Here is a 16,122-nt window from a genome sequence, read left to right on the forward strand (position 1 = left end):
GTTGCAATAAATTTTGATGCATTCTAATTTTGAAGTTGGCGTGCATTGTGTAGGGCGGTGGCAAAAGCTTTTCACTTTTGTTGGAGGAAGTCAATCTGCGTCATTTAAGAATGTCTTCAACCAGACCAGATTATTTCGGAATGACTTGGTCGTTCAATATAAACTAAGAATCCAATACTGTAATTATAATATGAAAGGGACGTTCATAACTATCACAAAAGTAACAATATAAATGATCAGTCAATACGCGTCTGCATGCCATGGCATAATATGTTTCGTCAGGGCATGCACTTTACCTTTAGTAGATTCGTAAGTTGTGTACCCTACATGTACACTTCAGTGTTGTACGGACTCCAAAGAAGTTGATCTGCTAGCATCTTCAACTTGCCACAAATCTGTATCTCTGTCTTTGTCTTTGAGTTGGGGCGTGATTGTCGCATCTTTTATTCCACAATCCCACTCTTCCAATTCAGGAGGATTAACAAGTGTGATTTTTTTTTTTTTTTCAATTTAGGAAGGCAATAACTAATGACAATGAAGATGTGTCATAATCTATTCCCAAAAAAATCATCACCAAGTATTTTTGCACTCCTTACAAATGATAAATAGAGAATTTCAAGGGATACCTATTTTCAAAGGATCCATAATCTCATAAATATGGCAGTGGATGAGCTTTAATCTTTTTCCGTTTGTTTTAATGTTATTATTCAAATGGTTGGCATATTGTCATTTGCTTTGCACGGCAACTTGTACGACACTTAAATAACTTCTAATACAAAAATTGCTAAGTAAACCTAGTGAACTTCTCAAACTAGCTAAGTAAAGATGATTGCAACAGCTATAGAGAAGAGAGAACAACGTAGTCAAAAAAAGAGTTTTCTTATTCAAATGAGAGAATACAAGAAAGCTTTACATGTACGTTGCTTATACTTAGTGTGCGGTGTGTGCAAAATGGCAAATGTCATGCTTTATTTATAAGGGAGGCTTAGCCATTCTAGTGCCTTCTACACACTTTGCGCAACTTGCCTAAATGTCTAGATATTTTATAAGTGTAGACAAGTGCTAGAGTGTGATGGAAAATTTTGAAATCAAGCCAAGCCCACACACCTTGACTTGGATTTGGGCTGTTGGACTCGGAGACTTGGGCGGACCGTTGCTTAGCGCATCCCAATTTAGCCTCTTTGGCTGGAAAATTTGAGCGGCCCTTGACAATAGTCATACCTTTATGGAAAGAGGTATGTGATTAATTTAGATTTGAAATTGGTGGTGAGGCTTCACCTTTACAAGAATTCTATTATCTTAAATTGAAAGACATAAATTACATAAATCAATTTTTGAAAATGGATGAATACTAGCAGCGATCAATCCTTTTTGGACAAAGAACAAGACTTCTAGAATATATATATATATATATATAAGAGCATGTGGGTGTATTTTATTATATGAGTATTAAGTAATGCTCTAAAACGTTCGAAAAAACTTGATTTGCATAAAAATATACATGAATGGATTTTTCTTCGTGATTAAAAGTCATTTTTCTTCACAAGGCAGTTTTTAGTTTTTATTATTTATTTGTTAAAGAATAACAAAAGGTTTTTTTTTTTTATCATGTACATGCAAGCTGGCATAAATTGAAGATTGAAGATTAATTTGCTTAACATTGATTTAACTTGATTTGTTGTGCCTCTCAACTTGCATGCTCTCTTTTTGTGATTTGATTTGCATGACTTTGAGGGAGATAGAAAACGAAAACGTCAACTCGTTTCCTTCTATTTTATTGATTGAAGTTTTCACTCAATAATGATCAACTAGATTTGCAACTTTTTCCTTTTTTTTTTCTTTTAATTTCTTTAATTCGCTGAAACAGCTCTTATTTCAACCAATTTGAATAGAAAATTTACCTAAAAAATAATCTGCCAAGAAAATGAATCAATGTATCAAAAAAAAAAATGATGATCATGTGTAAAAATATTAATGGATTATATATTTGTGCATGAAGATAAATTATAATAATAAGCAATTAATACTTAATCATTGAGTAGCAGCATGATAAGGACAATGTCGGCGCACCAAAGGGCTTTGTCAAGCTCACCAAATTAATTAGGGTTTCACTCGTAGCTTTCTAGCAGTCTTTTCAAATTCAAATGCAATTATCCCATCAAAAGAATTGATTAAGCTCATCAACTGATCTCTTAACTCCTACTTGCTACCTTATAAGGTAAAATGCTGTTGTTACAAGTCTAATTATCTTTACTTCTTCAAATGGCAAGCATTATGAACAACACAATTCAATTTTTTAACTGTTGGGTTCTTGATAAGATTAAAGATAAGTTTGTTCATTATATTGATATTTCGATTACATCTCAAGATTCTTTCCCCACTTATAAAGCAGCTTTTATCCTAAAATCCGACATTGGATTTTCTTGTACCGTGATAGAGTTAAGTTTAATGCAATGAACTCAGAAACTGGAGGACTGTTCACATCAATTATGCAAAAGCACTATGAGCAAAATTATAAAAGCCATTTTGACATTGACCCATCACCTGTCCGTACCAAATTTAAGAAGAGATTAAAGCAAATTTATATCAAATTAATCTCTTAAAAAAGGTTGACATTATGAGCATATTCACATTGCCCAATGGCAAATGTGCGTGCATGAAGAATGGACTAGTTAATTTATTATAAGATGGTAACTATATACATATAGTACCTGAGTATATATAAAAGGGATGGCTGAGTTGCTTCGTACGATAAACGCTTAATTATTCAATTAAAATAATAATTGTCACCGTGATTCTATTACCAACGAATTAGTTCAAAAGTAATCAATTCAAGATTTAGTAAAGCTTATTATCAATAAAATAATGGAATCAGTTGAAGGATATATTAATTTATTATGATTTTTTTTAACCGAAATTTGTTATGATTTATGAGAGTTCCTCTCCATAGAAATGATACCCACACATGCACATCGTTAAAACTATTTAATTATGAATTAGGAAAAACCACTCCCTCAAGCTTCTCGATTTCTTTATTGAAATTCCTTAATGCTCCATTGACAGAAGATGCAAAGAAATTTCATCGGTTGATCATTAACAGAAGATGCAAAGAAATTTTCTTCTCTTATTGGTAATTAGCTTAATTTCTGTTTATATTTCATCAGTTGACAAAACAAAAGATATTAAAACACTAAAATATCCATTAACAGAAGAAGCAAAGAAATTTCATCGATTGATCATTAACAGAAGATGCAAAGAAATTTTCTTCTCCTACTGGTAATTATCTTAATTTCTGTTTATATTTCATCTGGTTGACAAAACCAAACAAATGGGTTATAAAATTTTCACAAAAGATATTAAAACACTAAAATATCCAAGTACTTACAAAAAAAAAGTTGCAATAAAATAAAAGACATTCTAGACTAGTTCATGTCTTTTTTTCAAATTTTGTGACTATTTTTTTTTTTGGGGGTCAAAGTAGTACGGTTGTAAAAATTTTATAAGTTTTCTAGGGTAGTTTTCACAAATAATTTTTTTTGTCATGAAAAAAAAAACAAAAAAGAACTTCTACACCTAAAATTTCATCCCAAATTTATTGGATGATGATAAAACATAATAAGATTAGGTTTATAAAGTAGAGAGCCGACACAACACCAATCAGTTATAATTATGAGTTAAGTAACTGTTAATTTCTTATATCTAGCTGCTTGACGCTAATCAACGTGTGGCCCGTCAAATATTATATCAAATCGCAATTTATATGCCTGTATTGTAACTTTACAAGTCTAATAATGTGTTATATCTTTGTATTGAAACTTTGTGAGTCTAATGAATGATATATAATACACACACACACACACACATATATATATATCATCAGAGTTGGAGTCTGCAATTAAATTCACCGGCTAGCCAGCTAGTAACATCCAAATCCAATCATTGTATTCAAACCGTGGCCCCAAAACTCACGATCCTTCTTTAAATAAATTATATATATATATACTCGGTCATAGCCACTCACAGTCATAAGCAATTAAAGCAAACACATAAATACAATCACAAAAATACCAATATAATCTTCTTTAATACACACGGAGACGTTTTCATACATCTACCAAATCATCACACAGACAAACACACACAATCTCTCTCTCTCTCTCTCTCTCTCTCTCGCCCCCGATGACTTTAAATCTGCCTTTCTGCCTTCCCACAATCCTGTAATTTTTGTTTTCTCTTAAGCCTCTCTCTCACAAAAGCTCTGAAGCCGATATTCTTTTTAATGTTTTTTTTATTTTTCTCTCTTCTTGTAGAAAATGGAAAGACACAAACACAATACCAATATTATGTCATCTCCCATACAAGCTCCCACCACCTTTGTCCAAGCAGATACAAACACTTTCAGAGAGTTAGTCCAGAAGCTCACCGGCTTAACCCATAACTCCGACAAACTCCCGGTCACCCACCCTACGAGACTCCCGTCAAAACCCTCCATCCCCGTTGACCCAACCGCCCCTCGCCGGTCACCCTTCAAGCTTCAAGAACGCAGACACACATCGAGAAAGCTCGAAATCAAGCTCGGTCTCACTCCTCCTCCTCCTAAAAGCTCATCGCCCTCACACTCACACACTCATTTTCTGAGCCCGGTGACTCCCCTCGGATCGGAGTACATGTTCTTCCCTAGCTCAGGCACTGCTTCGCCGTCATCTCCGGCTCTTTCCGAGGAAGAGAAAGCGATTGCTGAAAAGGGTTTTTACTTGCATCCCTCGCCGTTGAGTACACCGAGAGGAAGCGACCCGCCGGAGCTGCTAACTCTGTTTCCGACTTCGCCAAGTGATCAGCAAACTCGAGATTAGGGTTTTATATAATTTGCCTCTATATATATATATATATCAATCATATTACATATATGTATTCCTGATTATTATGTTTTAGGGCTTGTTTCGTTTGTATAAAAAAGTTGTATTTCGTAATTAATATTGGTATTCTGCATTTTTAAGGGTTTTTGATTGAGAAAAATGAGATTTGATTCATTCATGATCATGATGAGAAATATTGGAAATACATGTCATTTCTGCTGTTTTCTTCTTTATTTTTTTTAATTTTTTAATTTTTTTGGTTTTGTTTTTCTGCGTCCGAATTTGCATGATGATGCTGGTTCGAATTTCAACGGGAAGAACAGTAATGGGTCCAACCGCAATTTGGACGAAATTAGACTGACAATGATTGGCAATTATTATACAATTTTCAACCATTTTTCAATTTTCTTTAGACAGAAGAGTTCAAACCGATATATAGTAGCTAATAATAGCTAGCATGAAAAGTTTTAATTACCAACCCACTTCATGGATGTATATTATTGTCATTGACGTTACGTCACAAACTAACATTAATTAATGATCAGAAATCTTGCTAACCAAATATTAAAAAAAAAAAAATCCATTCATATTAGATGAAATTTTTTTACCTGCAGCCAAAAATTATCTATGGTTGATATAGTGGCCGACGTACTTAACTGAATCAACTGATTTCAAAGTCGGAAATCTGTTGAAGCCCTGTCGAGATAGTTTTATTATAACTCTGCAATGGTGAAGCCCTAATGTGTGAACTCATTACAAGTTGGAATTTACCTCCAAATATATAATTAAAAACCCCTCAAATTACACACAGAATACGTAATTAAACCCTATCTAATATCTATGCGTGTGAAAAGAAAAATAATTTATTTGTTGCCACCCCCCAAGTAATGAGCAGTTTCAAAATCTAAATTTTCTAACTATAACGTCTCGGTCACAATCTAACGGGTCCTTCAAATTGTAAATTAAATAATAAAACTCGATTTTTTTTCACCTGATCAACAACGCAAGGTATCAGATGACAGTTGTGATTGGTGGATCATGGCCGCGGCTGATGAGGATGTGGGCCATATCTAGTAGAATATACCATCTTTATGGTCTTTGAGTTGACGCTGGGGTCATCCGTTCAATTAGTTCCACGATTTTGAGCATAAAATAAGCCGTCTGATGCTCAAGAAGAACGGCCGTGATCTGCATCATCGTGATTCTTGGCTGATGATCAAGACAACGACATAAGACCGGTCGTGTTTATTTACTTCACGACCTTATGTACGTGTCTTGATAATCTCTTCATCATACAACACGTGGCACTGTGTGTTAAAAATTTCTACCAATTCCGCGTAACATGATAACCATCCTAGTCCTTTTAACTGCTACAAAACGTTTTGACTAATGAGTAGATTTTAGTAGTGCGCCGTGTTAATTAAGGGCTAGTATTTCTTGATTTAGCCAAATCTATGGACTTCTTTTTCTTAGAAAAAAAGATAAATTGACTTTCGTGTTTGCTCTTCTAGTAGACTCTAAGAGACTCTTCTTCCTTTAATTATAATATCTTGTCACATCATAACCACAAGTAATTTAAGTATAAGAAAATTATCCAACGTCCACCCGTTTTTTCACCGTTTTTAAAAAATACACAATTTTTTTTTTCTAGAATCCACCTGAAATTACATTTCTTTTCACTTTTCCACTTCCTTTGGAGACCGTTATAACTTTGCTAACGTCATAAGGGTAAAATCGTCATTTTACAGCGACACAATGGTGGATAGGTGTAAAACAATACAACTTCGAGTGGAGGTCAGCAAAAAAAAATTAAGAATTGTGTATTTCTGAAAAAATACGAAAAAATAAGTGGTCGATGGATAAATTATCTTTTACATTTGAGGGTAAAAAAGTCATTTAAGTAATATTCCGTTAATTTCCTTAACGGATTCCAAACGGAAGTGGAAAAGTGAAAAGAAATGTAACTTCAGGTGGATTCCAGCAAAAAAAAAAAAAGAATTGTGTATTTTTAAAAAAATTGGAAAAAATGGGTGGACGGTGGATAATTTTCCTTAAATATATAGTCTTTTCTAATATGGATATCATATATCTTTTAAAATGCGGATTCGTTATATTTACCTTTTAATGTATTAGAATATTTATAATTCTCTATTTAATTAACTAATATACCATACAGTATATAAGCAAATCTGCACTTTAAAAAATGCAGGTGCAAGAGATTTGTACCTGAAAATGATTATCCAAAATATGAACAAAGATTATAAAATGTAGACAACATATATAATTTTTCAAACTAAACGGTGGAGATATTTGGCTTCAACCTCAATCTGTTCCCACGTAGCTTTCGTAGACGACGCGGTCTTCAGCTTCACTTGGCATTATCAATATTGAATTCTATACGGCAACATTTTCTATTATAATCCTCGCAAATATTGTTAATTACTTCTCCAGAGTATATAATATATCATTACGAATCAAGCTTTGGACCTTAATTAAGCATTGTCGTTTCAACTTTCACACAAGAAATTAGGTCTCTTCCACTTAATTAATTTGTCAAGACTGTTTATTTATAATCACCGAGGAAGCACTGAAAAAATCTGGTGATAAAGTATTTCTCTTTTTTTTTTTTTCACCCAAAATCTGAAAGTAATTTTGGCATGTTTTTAGTTAAAAACTTAGACTATGCCAACATAGAGTTGATCAAGAATATTTTATTTCCTTTCAAATATTTCGAAATAGATGGAGCATATTCAAAGTCTAATATTTTAACTAAAATAAGTTTCTAATTGTAAGTATTGTTAATGCATATGCATTGGTATGTAATTAATTTAAAAAGAAAAAAAAAACCTGTTCAATTATCCACTTTTGTAATTTAAAAAATTTTCAGGTCTATTATTTGCTTCAATGGATCAATGAGAACAGGGGCCAAAAAAAAATTGTAAAAATAAAAGAGAAAAATATTTTTATTTTCTAATTATCCCTCATTAAATTTATTAAAATAGTCACTATAAATTATAAACCCCATAAAATTTAAACTTTAACTTTTAAGAATTATAAAAACTTATATTTTAATTAAAAATAATGATAGCCCTCCGCCCAAAATATTTTCTATTCTAAAAAATAAGATTAATTCTTACATTTGCTATAATAATAGTAAGGAGAACGTTTTCAGTAATGAAACTCATGAATAATCATCTTTGGAATTGGATGAGATAAATGATAGTTTAGTTGTTTATATAAGAAATAATAAATTTAATAATATTGATGACAAGTCTATTGCATAATATTTTTAAAATATGAAATTTCGTAGAGAATAATTATAAATGTATTAACAAATATTTTATTTATTCAAAATTTTAATTTTTTATATTTTACTATTATCTAATTTAACTCCCGGTAAATTATTCTTTTAGATCCGCCACTGAATGAGAACATCGTAAATATATTAAAATATTGCATGCATGGTCTTATATTCTTCACATTTGGTAAGGGTAAGCGTATCGTAAAGAGATACACGTCGTAATGTAAATTGAAATAATTGGTCAATGAATTGACGCGCACAAGTCTACGTGTTTTTCATTAATTTGGAATAGACTTTGAATGAAGATATAATTCGGTTGATCAATATCAGTCACTGTATATAGAATATAGTATTTATGGCCTTGTGGGTCCATTAATTGCTACATGTGTACACATTGCTTTTGAATTTGTTTGCTTTACACTGCATTTTTAATATGAACTTGCATGAGAGTTTGTTGAAAAAATCTGAATGTGAAGGCACTATATAAATTGCTTAAAATATGTTCCTTAAAAGTGTCTTAGTCCCCATAAGAGAATAACTGACAGATAAATATATGTTAATTTTTCTTCTTTTTTTTTTCCTCATAAAATTATTAAATATATATTTATTACTATAATTTGACGGTTATCATCAGTGTTCTACGATAGAGTAGTTCCACCATAACTATTGTCATAAAAAATATATATAATTTTTTTTTCTCTTTTATTGGATAGGCTTGTCACAGAAGACAATGAATTTTGTTTCAGTAATTACCAAATTAATCTTTTCAGAAAAGTACTCAATAATTTGCCAGATAAGATGAAACAACTATGATGATGAACTCAACAACATCATGGTTCATGGGGTAAGGATTGGACATGTTGTGTGAAATCGTCACCAAGAAGGACATTCATTCTTGTTATTATAAGCCTTTTGAATTTTGTTAAAGATAGTGGATTTGAGCAAATGGGGTGGGGAACGTGCTTATGAGCGCATTTTTATTTTTTTCCAAAAGCGAGAAGCACTTCTGCTTTAACTTTATTGAAAGCGAAGATTCTAAATGTGTCCACCTAAAAAATGTGCCTATAAATCATTAATGCTACTGAGGGGAAGGAATTTGACTCCTTAAAAGGTTCGTTTATGCCCTTTCTAGTAGCCAATAATTCATATCACGTATCAAGATTAACGTGATTTTAATGTTCTGACTAAAAATTAAATTGAGAGAATTTGATTTTTACTCGTTTGTAATGTGTAAACGTGATTCTATGTTGAGGTTCGAGAAAGTAATGGCATGCAAAAATCAAAAGTCTTGCAAAGTTTCAAACTGTTAAAGTAGAAAATATACTAAAAGTACACAGAGAGATTTACAAATATAATTAGATTGAATAAAAATTACACAGAGAGATTTACAAAAACAATTAATAGAGTCTTTAGCATAATTAAAGCAAAAATTTCCAAATATTAAACCAATAGGTTATAACTATAAAAATTTTAGTCTTTACAGCAAGGGCAAACCAATACTATAATTAAGTTATTAATTTTGATAATTGCTTCAAGATGTTTGAATTGGGGCAATATTTTCTTTTAAATTGAAAAGCCCAAATTATTGTATACATCAAGATTCCTATCAAGGTTAAGGCTCCATTTGGTATAAATAAAGCTTATTTAAGTAAAACTTTTATTAGTAGAGCTTTTACAAGTATACCAAAAAAAAATTATTTGTTTTGTTGTCAATGAGAGTTTTTATTAAAAATTATAAAATAATTTTAATAGACAAGTTTTTTAAGATTATGTCGTGAAAATAATAAAATAAGATTGTCAGATAATATAAGATATTTTAGACATTTTAATATTTAAAAAAAATCAACTCCCAAAAATTCAAAATTTGAAGTTTTACTAGTAGAGGCAAAATAATTTATTTGATCTTCAAAAACTCTGTTAAAAAAACAAACTACAAAAAAAAATTTAATAAGAGTTTGTAAAATTAAATAAACACTTATAATCATTAAATAGAATATACCAAATAGGCACTAAAAAGCTAAAAAACTTAATAAATAAAAACAAAATCAATATAATTTTAGTAGACATCCATAGTGGAGTTACTAAGCGCACCACGAACTGTAAGAAAGCTCCATTAAAGCTTAAGCTGGCGGTGCATGTTATGTGGGCTTCCTGCGTTCTGTGTAGCCCAGTGACTAAAGATTCGGCTTGATTTTAGGCCATGCTTTTGCTGATACCTAATTTGAAATACCCATTGTGTCCATAATGCGTGGGTCTTCAACTTCAAATTTGCCGACCAACAAGAAAATTATGATTTAAAGATAAACGCTGAATTGGGTCAATGATTTTTCTCTCCTCTTTTTTCATTGAGTTGGTCAAAGATTTTCATTCTCTCTTGAATATGCATGGAAAATGAGGACCTGCCTGCAGCTAACGGATTTCACATGGCCAATTAAGAAATTGGATCGGTATTGCAGTTAGCACTACGCAAGTATCTCACATGGCCGGTGAATGAAGTTGGACGGCACTGCTTCCCACTCACCACCAATTCGGCATTTCTAAATATATAGAGAATTTGAGGCTTATGAATCACATGGGCTGCATGCGAATCTTCTTGATTTCATTCTGACAAAGCTGACGATGCTCAAACGTCAAACCATACTTTCCAGGTTTCCGATTCTGTACTCATTCGGACTTTTAGTTATTTTTCCAGACTCACTAGTCCTAAATTAATTGGACTCATATCTTAGCGAGATCTTAAAAATATGAATAAATAAACAAACATAAAATAAGTCACATGTCACACACATTCACAAGAGAAACTTTGATGAGTCTGTACTGGCCGCCACGGTGAGTCTGCCCGAACCAGTATATGACAAATACGGACATTCAAACGCACCGTCATCGCAACCATGGGCTCGATAATATTGTACACTTGTCAAATATTGATAGGAGGATGCCGCCACATCAATTCCTATGATGATCTAGTAAGTCACTACAGTCTCGTTGGCCCCACGCTTAATCGAAGACCACAAAATTTAGATGAAACCGAACAACTAGGACACAGTAGACTCGCGGTGGACCAAAACCCGACCCTGCTCCCACCACAATATCCCGAGGGCCAAAACTTCGTGACTCTGTCTTCTTTCTCTTCAGTTAAATCTTTCATTATTTTAACATCATGACATCGTTCTTTACAAAATTAACAGAGCGCGTTTTGTTCACGAATTCCCAGAATCTACTCTCGTATCCACCTCTCTAAATCCCCTCTCTAGCCTTTTTGTGGCCACAAAGCCACCCGCTCAAGAGAGTTTCTCCTTTTTGTCACTTGCTTTGTTCCTTGCCTCTTCATTTGCTCTAATTTGATAAAGACCTACAATGTATTATTTTTTTCACCCCTTGTTTTTTTGCTGAAAAATCGTAAATTTTTGCTAAATAAACTCAATGATGCAAAACCCTTCAACAGTTTCTCAAGAATCAGCTCCTCTGTTCGATTTGGTCGCTCAAGTTGGTCGCTTTGCTTTCAGTTCGCGTTTTTTCAACTCAAGTTCAGATGAGTACGCCTCGTTTAAGTCGAATTACTTGTACTTTGATTCATTTAAGTCCTCAATTGGTCAACGAAAGAGAAACTGTAAAGTTAGTGCTGCTTCTTCGTTCAGTTTGAGAAGTGGCAAAGGGAGTAGTGTTGGTTCTTTTAATGTTAGTAGAATTGTGAACGAGTTTAATAAGGCTATTAAGTTCCACTGTGAGAGATTACCAATTGGGTTCGCTTCTGTTGGGATTAATTCGAGTGAGAGAAATGGGATAAGGGATGAAAACGGTGGCGTTTTGGAGGATGAGGGGTTGCCTTTGAATGGTATTGAGAATGATCAGCCGAAAAAAGTTTTGATTTTGATGAGTGATACCGGTGGCGGTCACCGTGCTTCTGCTGAAGCTATTAAGGCCGCGTTTCATGAGAAATTTGGCAATGAGTATCAGGTCAGTATTAATTTTAATCTTATTTTGAGGAATAAGAGTATAACTTTGTTTGCTCTGTTTGGTTGCCGAGAAAAAATGTAGACAAAGATAGAATTTTGTATTATTTTTGTTTAAATGAGTAGGAACTTACTCAAATTGAATTATATAGAATGCAATTGTTAGGTCTTAGATGGCTAGGTTGAGTATGTTGTGGCTTAGATTTTCATTTATGGGTATTTTGGGATTGAAGTCCTGTGGCTTGTTGTTACAGCTGCCGCGGATTGAAATCATAAGCTGTCAACCGTAAGGGGTTAGCTATTCATAAGCTTTCAACCATAAGGGGGTAGCTATTTTGCTTTTAAAGTTGATTGAAGGCATAGCAGTTACAAACATGCCCTGTATATATTGCAATTTCTTGGTAACCAATTGGAGCTCTAGGGGCAGAAGGAGTAGTGGATGTGTGATTGTCTATGTGTTGATCATGTTCTGTGTGTTAAGAGTGCTTGTCGCAGGTGTTTGTTACTGATTTATGGTCGGATCATACGCCTTGGCCGTTTAACCAATTGCCCCGAAGCTACAACTTCTTGGTAAAGCACGGGCCATTGTGGAAAATGACATATTATGGAACTGCTCCCCGTGTGATTCACCAATCTAATTTTGCCGCTACTTCAACATTCATTGCCCGGTAAGGCTTTTTCCTCTTAAGATGAATGCTTTTGGTTTATGTTTCTATAATATGAAGGAAGTGCTTTTGTTTCCGGACATATTTGATCAGCTAACCTTAGAGAGCATCTTTCACTAATTCCTCATTCTAATCATTTGATGTTCCAACAGCTGTAGATCCTGGAAAAGAATCGGGTATAAATTGCATAGTTAATGTACACACTTTTTAAATATCATTCATGTTGGACATCTAATATGCTAATTTTTTATGGCCCCTGTAACAATGCAAGGGACTCAGAAATTTTAGTTTGTATTTTTGCCATATTTTTACAGAATTTTATTTAGCAAATTGCTTGGCAGAGCTTTCTGGCTACATATATTTTTGTCTCATCTAATCATAGTATTTGCCTTTTTGAAAGGGAGGTTGCCAAAGGATTGATGAAATACCAGCCGGACATTATTATTAGTGTACATCCACTGATGCAACATGTTCCACTTCGTATCCTGAGGGCAAAAGGCCTTCTAAAGAAGATAGTTTTTACCACAGTAATTACAGATTTAAGCACTTGCCACCCTACATGGTCAGTTCTGCACTTATGGTTTATGTTTTGATCCATTGTTCATTGTATAGTTCTGACAATCAATGTCTTCTTTTGTAGGTTTCATAAACTTGTAACAAGATGCTACTGCCCAACAGCAGATGTAGCAAAGAGGGCAATGAAAGCTGGTTTGCAGGCTTCCCAAATTAAAGTTTACGGCCTTCCTGTTCGACCTTCTTTTGTGAAACCAGTTCGGCCTAAGGTTGGTTACGTCTATGGCTGATTGGCCTTTTAAGTTTGGCTTCCTTGTGGCTCAGAAGGGATGTCGTTGTGTCATGATGGCTGGAAATCTTTGTTGATTTGTTTCTGGGCATTCATTCACATGTGGTTTATAGTAACTGTGGATTTCTGTCTATTGTTGTATCATGTTAGCTGACAATATGAACTTCCTTTATCTTCCTTCATATCTAATAACTGTAGGTTGAATTAAGGAGAGAACTAGGAATGGATGAGGATCTTCCTGCCGTATTGCTGATGGGAGGAGGGGAAGGGATGGGTCCTATTGAGGCTACTGCTCGGGCACTTGGTAATGCATTATATGATGAGAATCTTGGGGAGCCAATAGGTCAGGTCCTTGTGATATGTGGCCGTAACAAAAAGCTTGCCAACAAATTGCTTTCTACTGATTGGAAAATTCCTGTACAGGTACTAACCATTATCTGCAATTCCAACGAGTCTTTGTCCAACTTAGGTATAAACATTTAAAGTATCACATTTAAGTTTATGGCATTATGAGTATGTCATGTCACAGATACATATTGAAGAAGTTGACATAGATGCTCTGTCATTTAGGTAAAAGGTTTTGTCTCTAAAATGGAGGAAGCTATGGGTGCTTGTGACTGCATTATCACAAAGGTTAGATTCTTTTAACAGTGATGATATCTTCTCATCATTTCTTACTGGTCATCTAATATTTTCTTATATATATATATATTTTTTGCCTGTAGGCTGGCCCAGGGACTATTGCAGAAGCAATGATACGGGGCCTCCCTATAATTCTGAATGATTTCATTGCTGGACAAGTGAGTTTAATTTTAACTGTTCTTTGAACTTTTTTCATTAGCCTTTATTGCATTATTATTTTACTATTTTATTATTAAATCTTCGCATGATCAGATTTTTTGTATGATGAATTTGGGTTAGGGGTTGTTTATTATATTTTTAATTTCTGTATTTTCTTTTTGTTCTTTTCTGAAGTTAGGTCAGCCAGACATAGCCTCTGAAACAATCAGAAAATTATTTTTCTTCTTTCTCTATGAATACATAATTTTTTGGCTCGAAATCTGATTAGTATTGATGCAAGAACAAATGATCATGCCATTAGTAAATTATTTGGTTAAAAATATTGTAATATCTTATGGATTATATGGAGTTAGTGAACCATTCTCAAGTAAGGCGGCTATAGGGAATTCATGTCTTGGAGACTACTTAAATAGTGCTTAAGTGGTGGTAAACGGTAAACAGTGGCTCAAAGTCCAAATTGCAAGCCCAGTGGTGAAACATTCAGGTGACACAAACAGTGAGTCACTGATTGGTGACCATATGCATGCAGTGGTGAAGCACTTAGCCTCACCCTTCGTGACGATTTCTTTCATGTTTTTACAATAACTTAGAGGTAGAACGGGAATTAATGAGTATCCAGCACTCGAAATATGGCCAGTGCTTGTATCTCTTCTGTTTTGCCCTTCTTTTTACTTCCAGCTACCCTGTAAATCACAATTTCTATCAAGATTGGTGGAGTCCATGCATTTACTAGAGCTTTTGGTGCATCTTACTAAATACTAAATAGATGTTTGTCTTTGTTGCTTCGAGATACTATACTGCAATAATGTTTCCACCATGCTCACAAGTCACAAGGTTAGCTTGATATTACAGGAAGCTGGCAACGTGCCGTATGTTGTGGAAAATGGGTGTGGGAAATTTTCGAAGTCGCCAAAGGAGATAGCAAATATGGTTTCCCAATGGTTCGGCCCAAGAATGGACGAGCTTAAGGCCATGTCACAAAATGCATTAAAACTAGCAAGACCAGATGCTGTTTTCAGGATTGTTCAGGATCTTCATGAGCTGGTTAGACAAAGAAACTTTGTACCTCATTATTCATGTGTAACTTAAATTATTGCCCCGCGCTGAATTTTGGCTCTGAGTCCTCTGTTACAATGACTATTCGCTTTCATTCCATTGCTTGATAATGATTAGATTTCTTATGCATAACTGAGAGTTTTATTTGATCCAATATCCTGTGCCAAAGCTACTGATGATTATTAAACATATCATCACCATCAAACTGAGTTATCGAAATAATATTCTCTATATTATTGTCAAAATTTAGGACACACCTGAGTTGATTGCTCAATATTTTCCTAAATTGCAAGTAACAGCCGGCAAATGCAAAAGCAACAAAATTTCGCTTATTGCGGTGGATGTCATGCCAAGGGTCCATTTGAAATAAGTAGTTAAACTACATGCTTAGTTGAGAAAATGTAAAAGTCATTAGGGGTGCAACTGTTATTTAAAAAATGGAATGTTATTACCCAAAATTACCTTTAAATGTTCTATTTGAACAATGCTTTTATTACAAATTTTCTCCGGCAAATTGGAAATAAAAGCTTAACCCTCCGTCACCGGTGACTCCATGCCGGTCAATTCAAAACAATAGGATTATATAACATCACAGGAGGTAAATCAATAAGATTATGACAAGCGTACTTAACCACTAACCTGTTGCATACATGGCAGAAGGCTATGGAATTGTCAGGTGGCTGATGTG

The 16,122-nt window shown here is 33.7% G+C and overlaps 2 protein-coding genes across 5 annotated transcripts; both read left to right on the forward strand.

The window, feature by feature from the left end:
• Window positions 1–4,157: 4,157 nt before the first annotated feature.
• LOC18054239 (VQ motif-containing protein 31) lies at window positions 4,158–4,926 on the forward strand. Its single transcript, XM_006450186.2, has one exon. It carries the CDS (start codon window positions 4,314–4,316, stop codon window positions 4,851–4,853), a length of 540 nt encoding a protein of 179 aa, XP_006450249.1. The 5' UTR covers window positions 4,158–4,313; the 3' UTR covers window positions 4,854–4,926.
• Window positions 4,927–10,934: 6,008 nt separating this feature from the next.
• LOC18054240 (monogalactosyldiacylglycerol synthase, chloroplastic) lies at window positions 10,935–15,563 on the forward strand. Of its 4 annotated transcripts, none has more exons than XM_006450188.2 (8): window positions 10,935–12,114; window positions 12,606–12,778; window positions 13,176–13,337; window positions 13,416–13,557; window positions 13,776–14,000; window positions 14,148–14,210; window positions 14,303–14,377; window positions 15,218–15,443. In XM_006450188.2, exons 1-8 carry the CDS (start codon window positions 11,581–11,583, stop codon window positions 15,344–15,346), a joined length of 1,503 nt encoding a protein of 500 aa, XP_006450251.1. In that variant the 5' UTR covers window positions 10,935–11,580; the 3' UTR covers window positions 15,347–15,443. The 4 variants fall into 4 exon arrangements, with proteins under 4 accessions (XP_006450251.1, XP_024048152.1, XP_024048151.1 ...); XM_024192383.1 differs by having other exon boundaries at window positions 10,936–12,114; window positions 15,168–15,563; XM_006450189.2 differs by having other exon boundaries at window positions 10,937–12,114; window positions 15,231–15,563.
• Window positions 15,564–16,122: the final 559 nt, after the last annotated feature.

The sequence above is a fragment of the Citrus clementina genome, unplaced genomic scaffold (genome assembly GCF_000493195.1).
Source record: "Citrus clementina cultivar Clemenules unplaced genomic scaffold, Citrus_clementina_v1.0 scaffold_1, whole genome shotgun sequence".
NCBI lineage: Eukaryota > Viridiplantae > Streptophyta > Magnoliopsida > Sapindales > Rutaceae > Citrus > Citrus x clementina.

Excerpts from the sequence above, each read along its gene's own strand:
- LOC18054239 (XM_006450186.2), top strand. The coding sequence starts at position 4,314 with ATGGAAAGACACAAACACAATACCAATATTATGTCATCTCCCATACAA.
- LOC18054240 (XM_024192383.1), top strand. The coding sequence starts at position 11,581 with ATGATGCAAAACCCTTCAACAGTTTCTCAAGAATCAGCTCCTCTGTTC. Across the intron at positions 13,558-13,775 it reads TGAAACCAGTTCGGCCTAAG|GTTGAATTAAGGAGAGAACT; the intron begins GTTGGTTACGTC and ends TAATAACTGTAG. Across the intron at positions 14,001-14,147 it reads ATTGGAAAATTCCTGTACAG|GTAAAAGGTTTTGTCTCTAA; the intron begins GTACTAACCATT and ends TCTGTCATTTAG.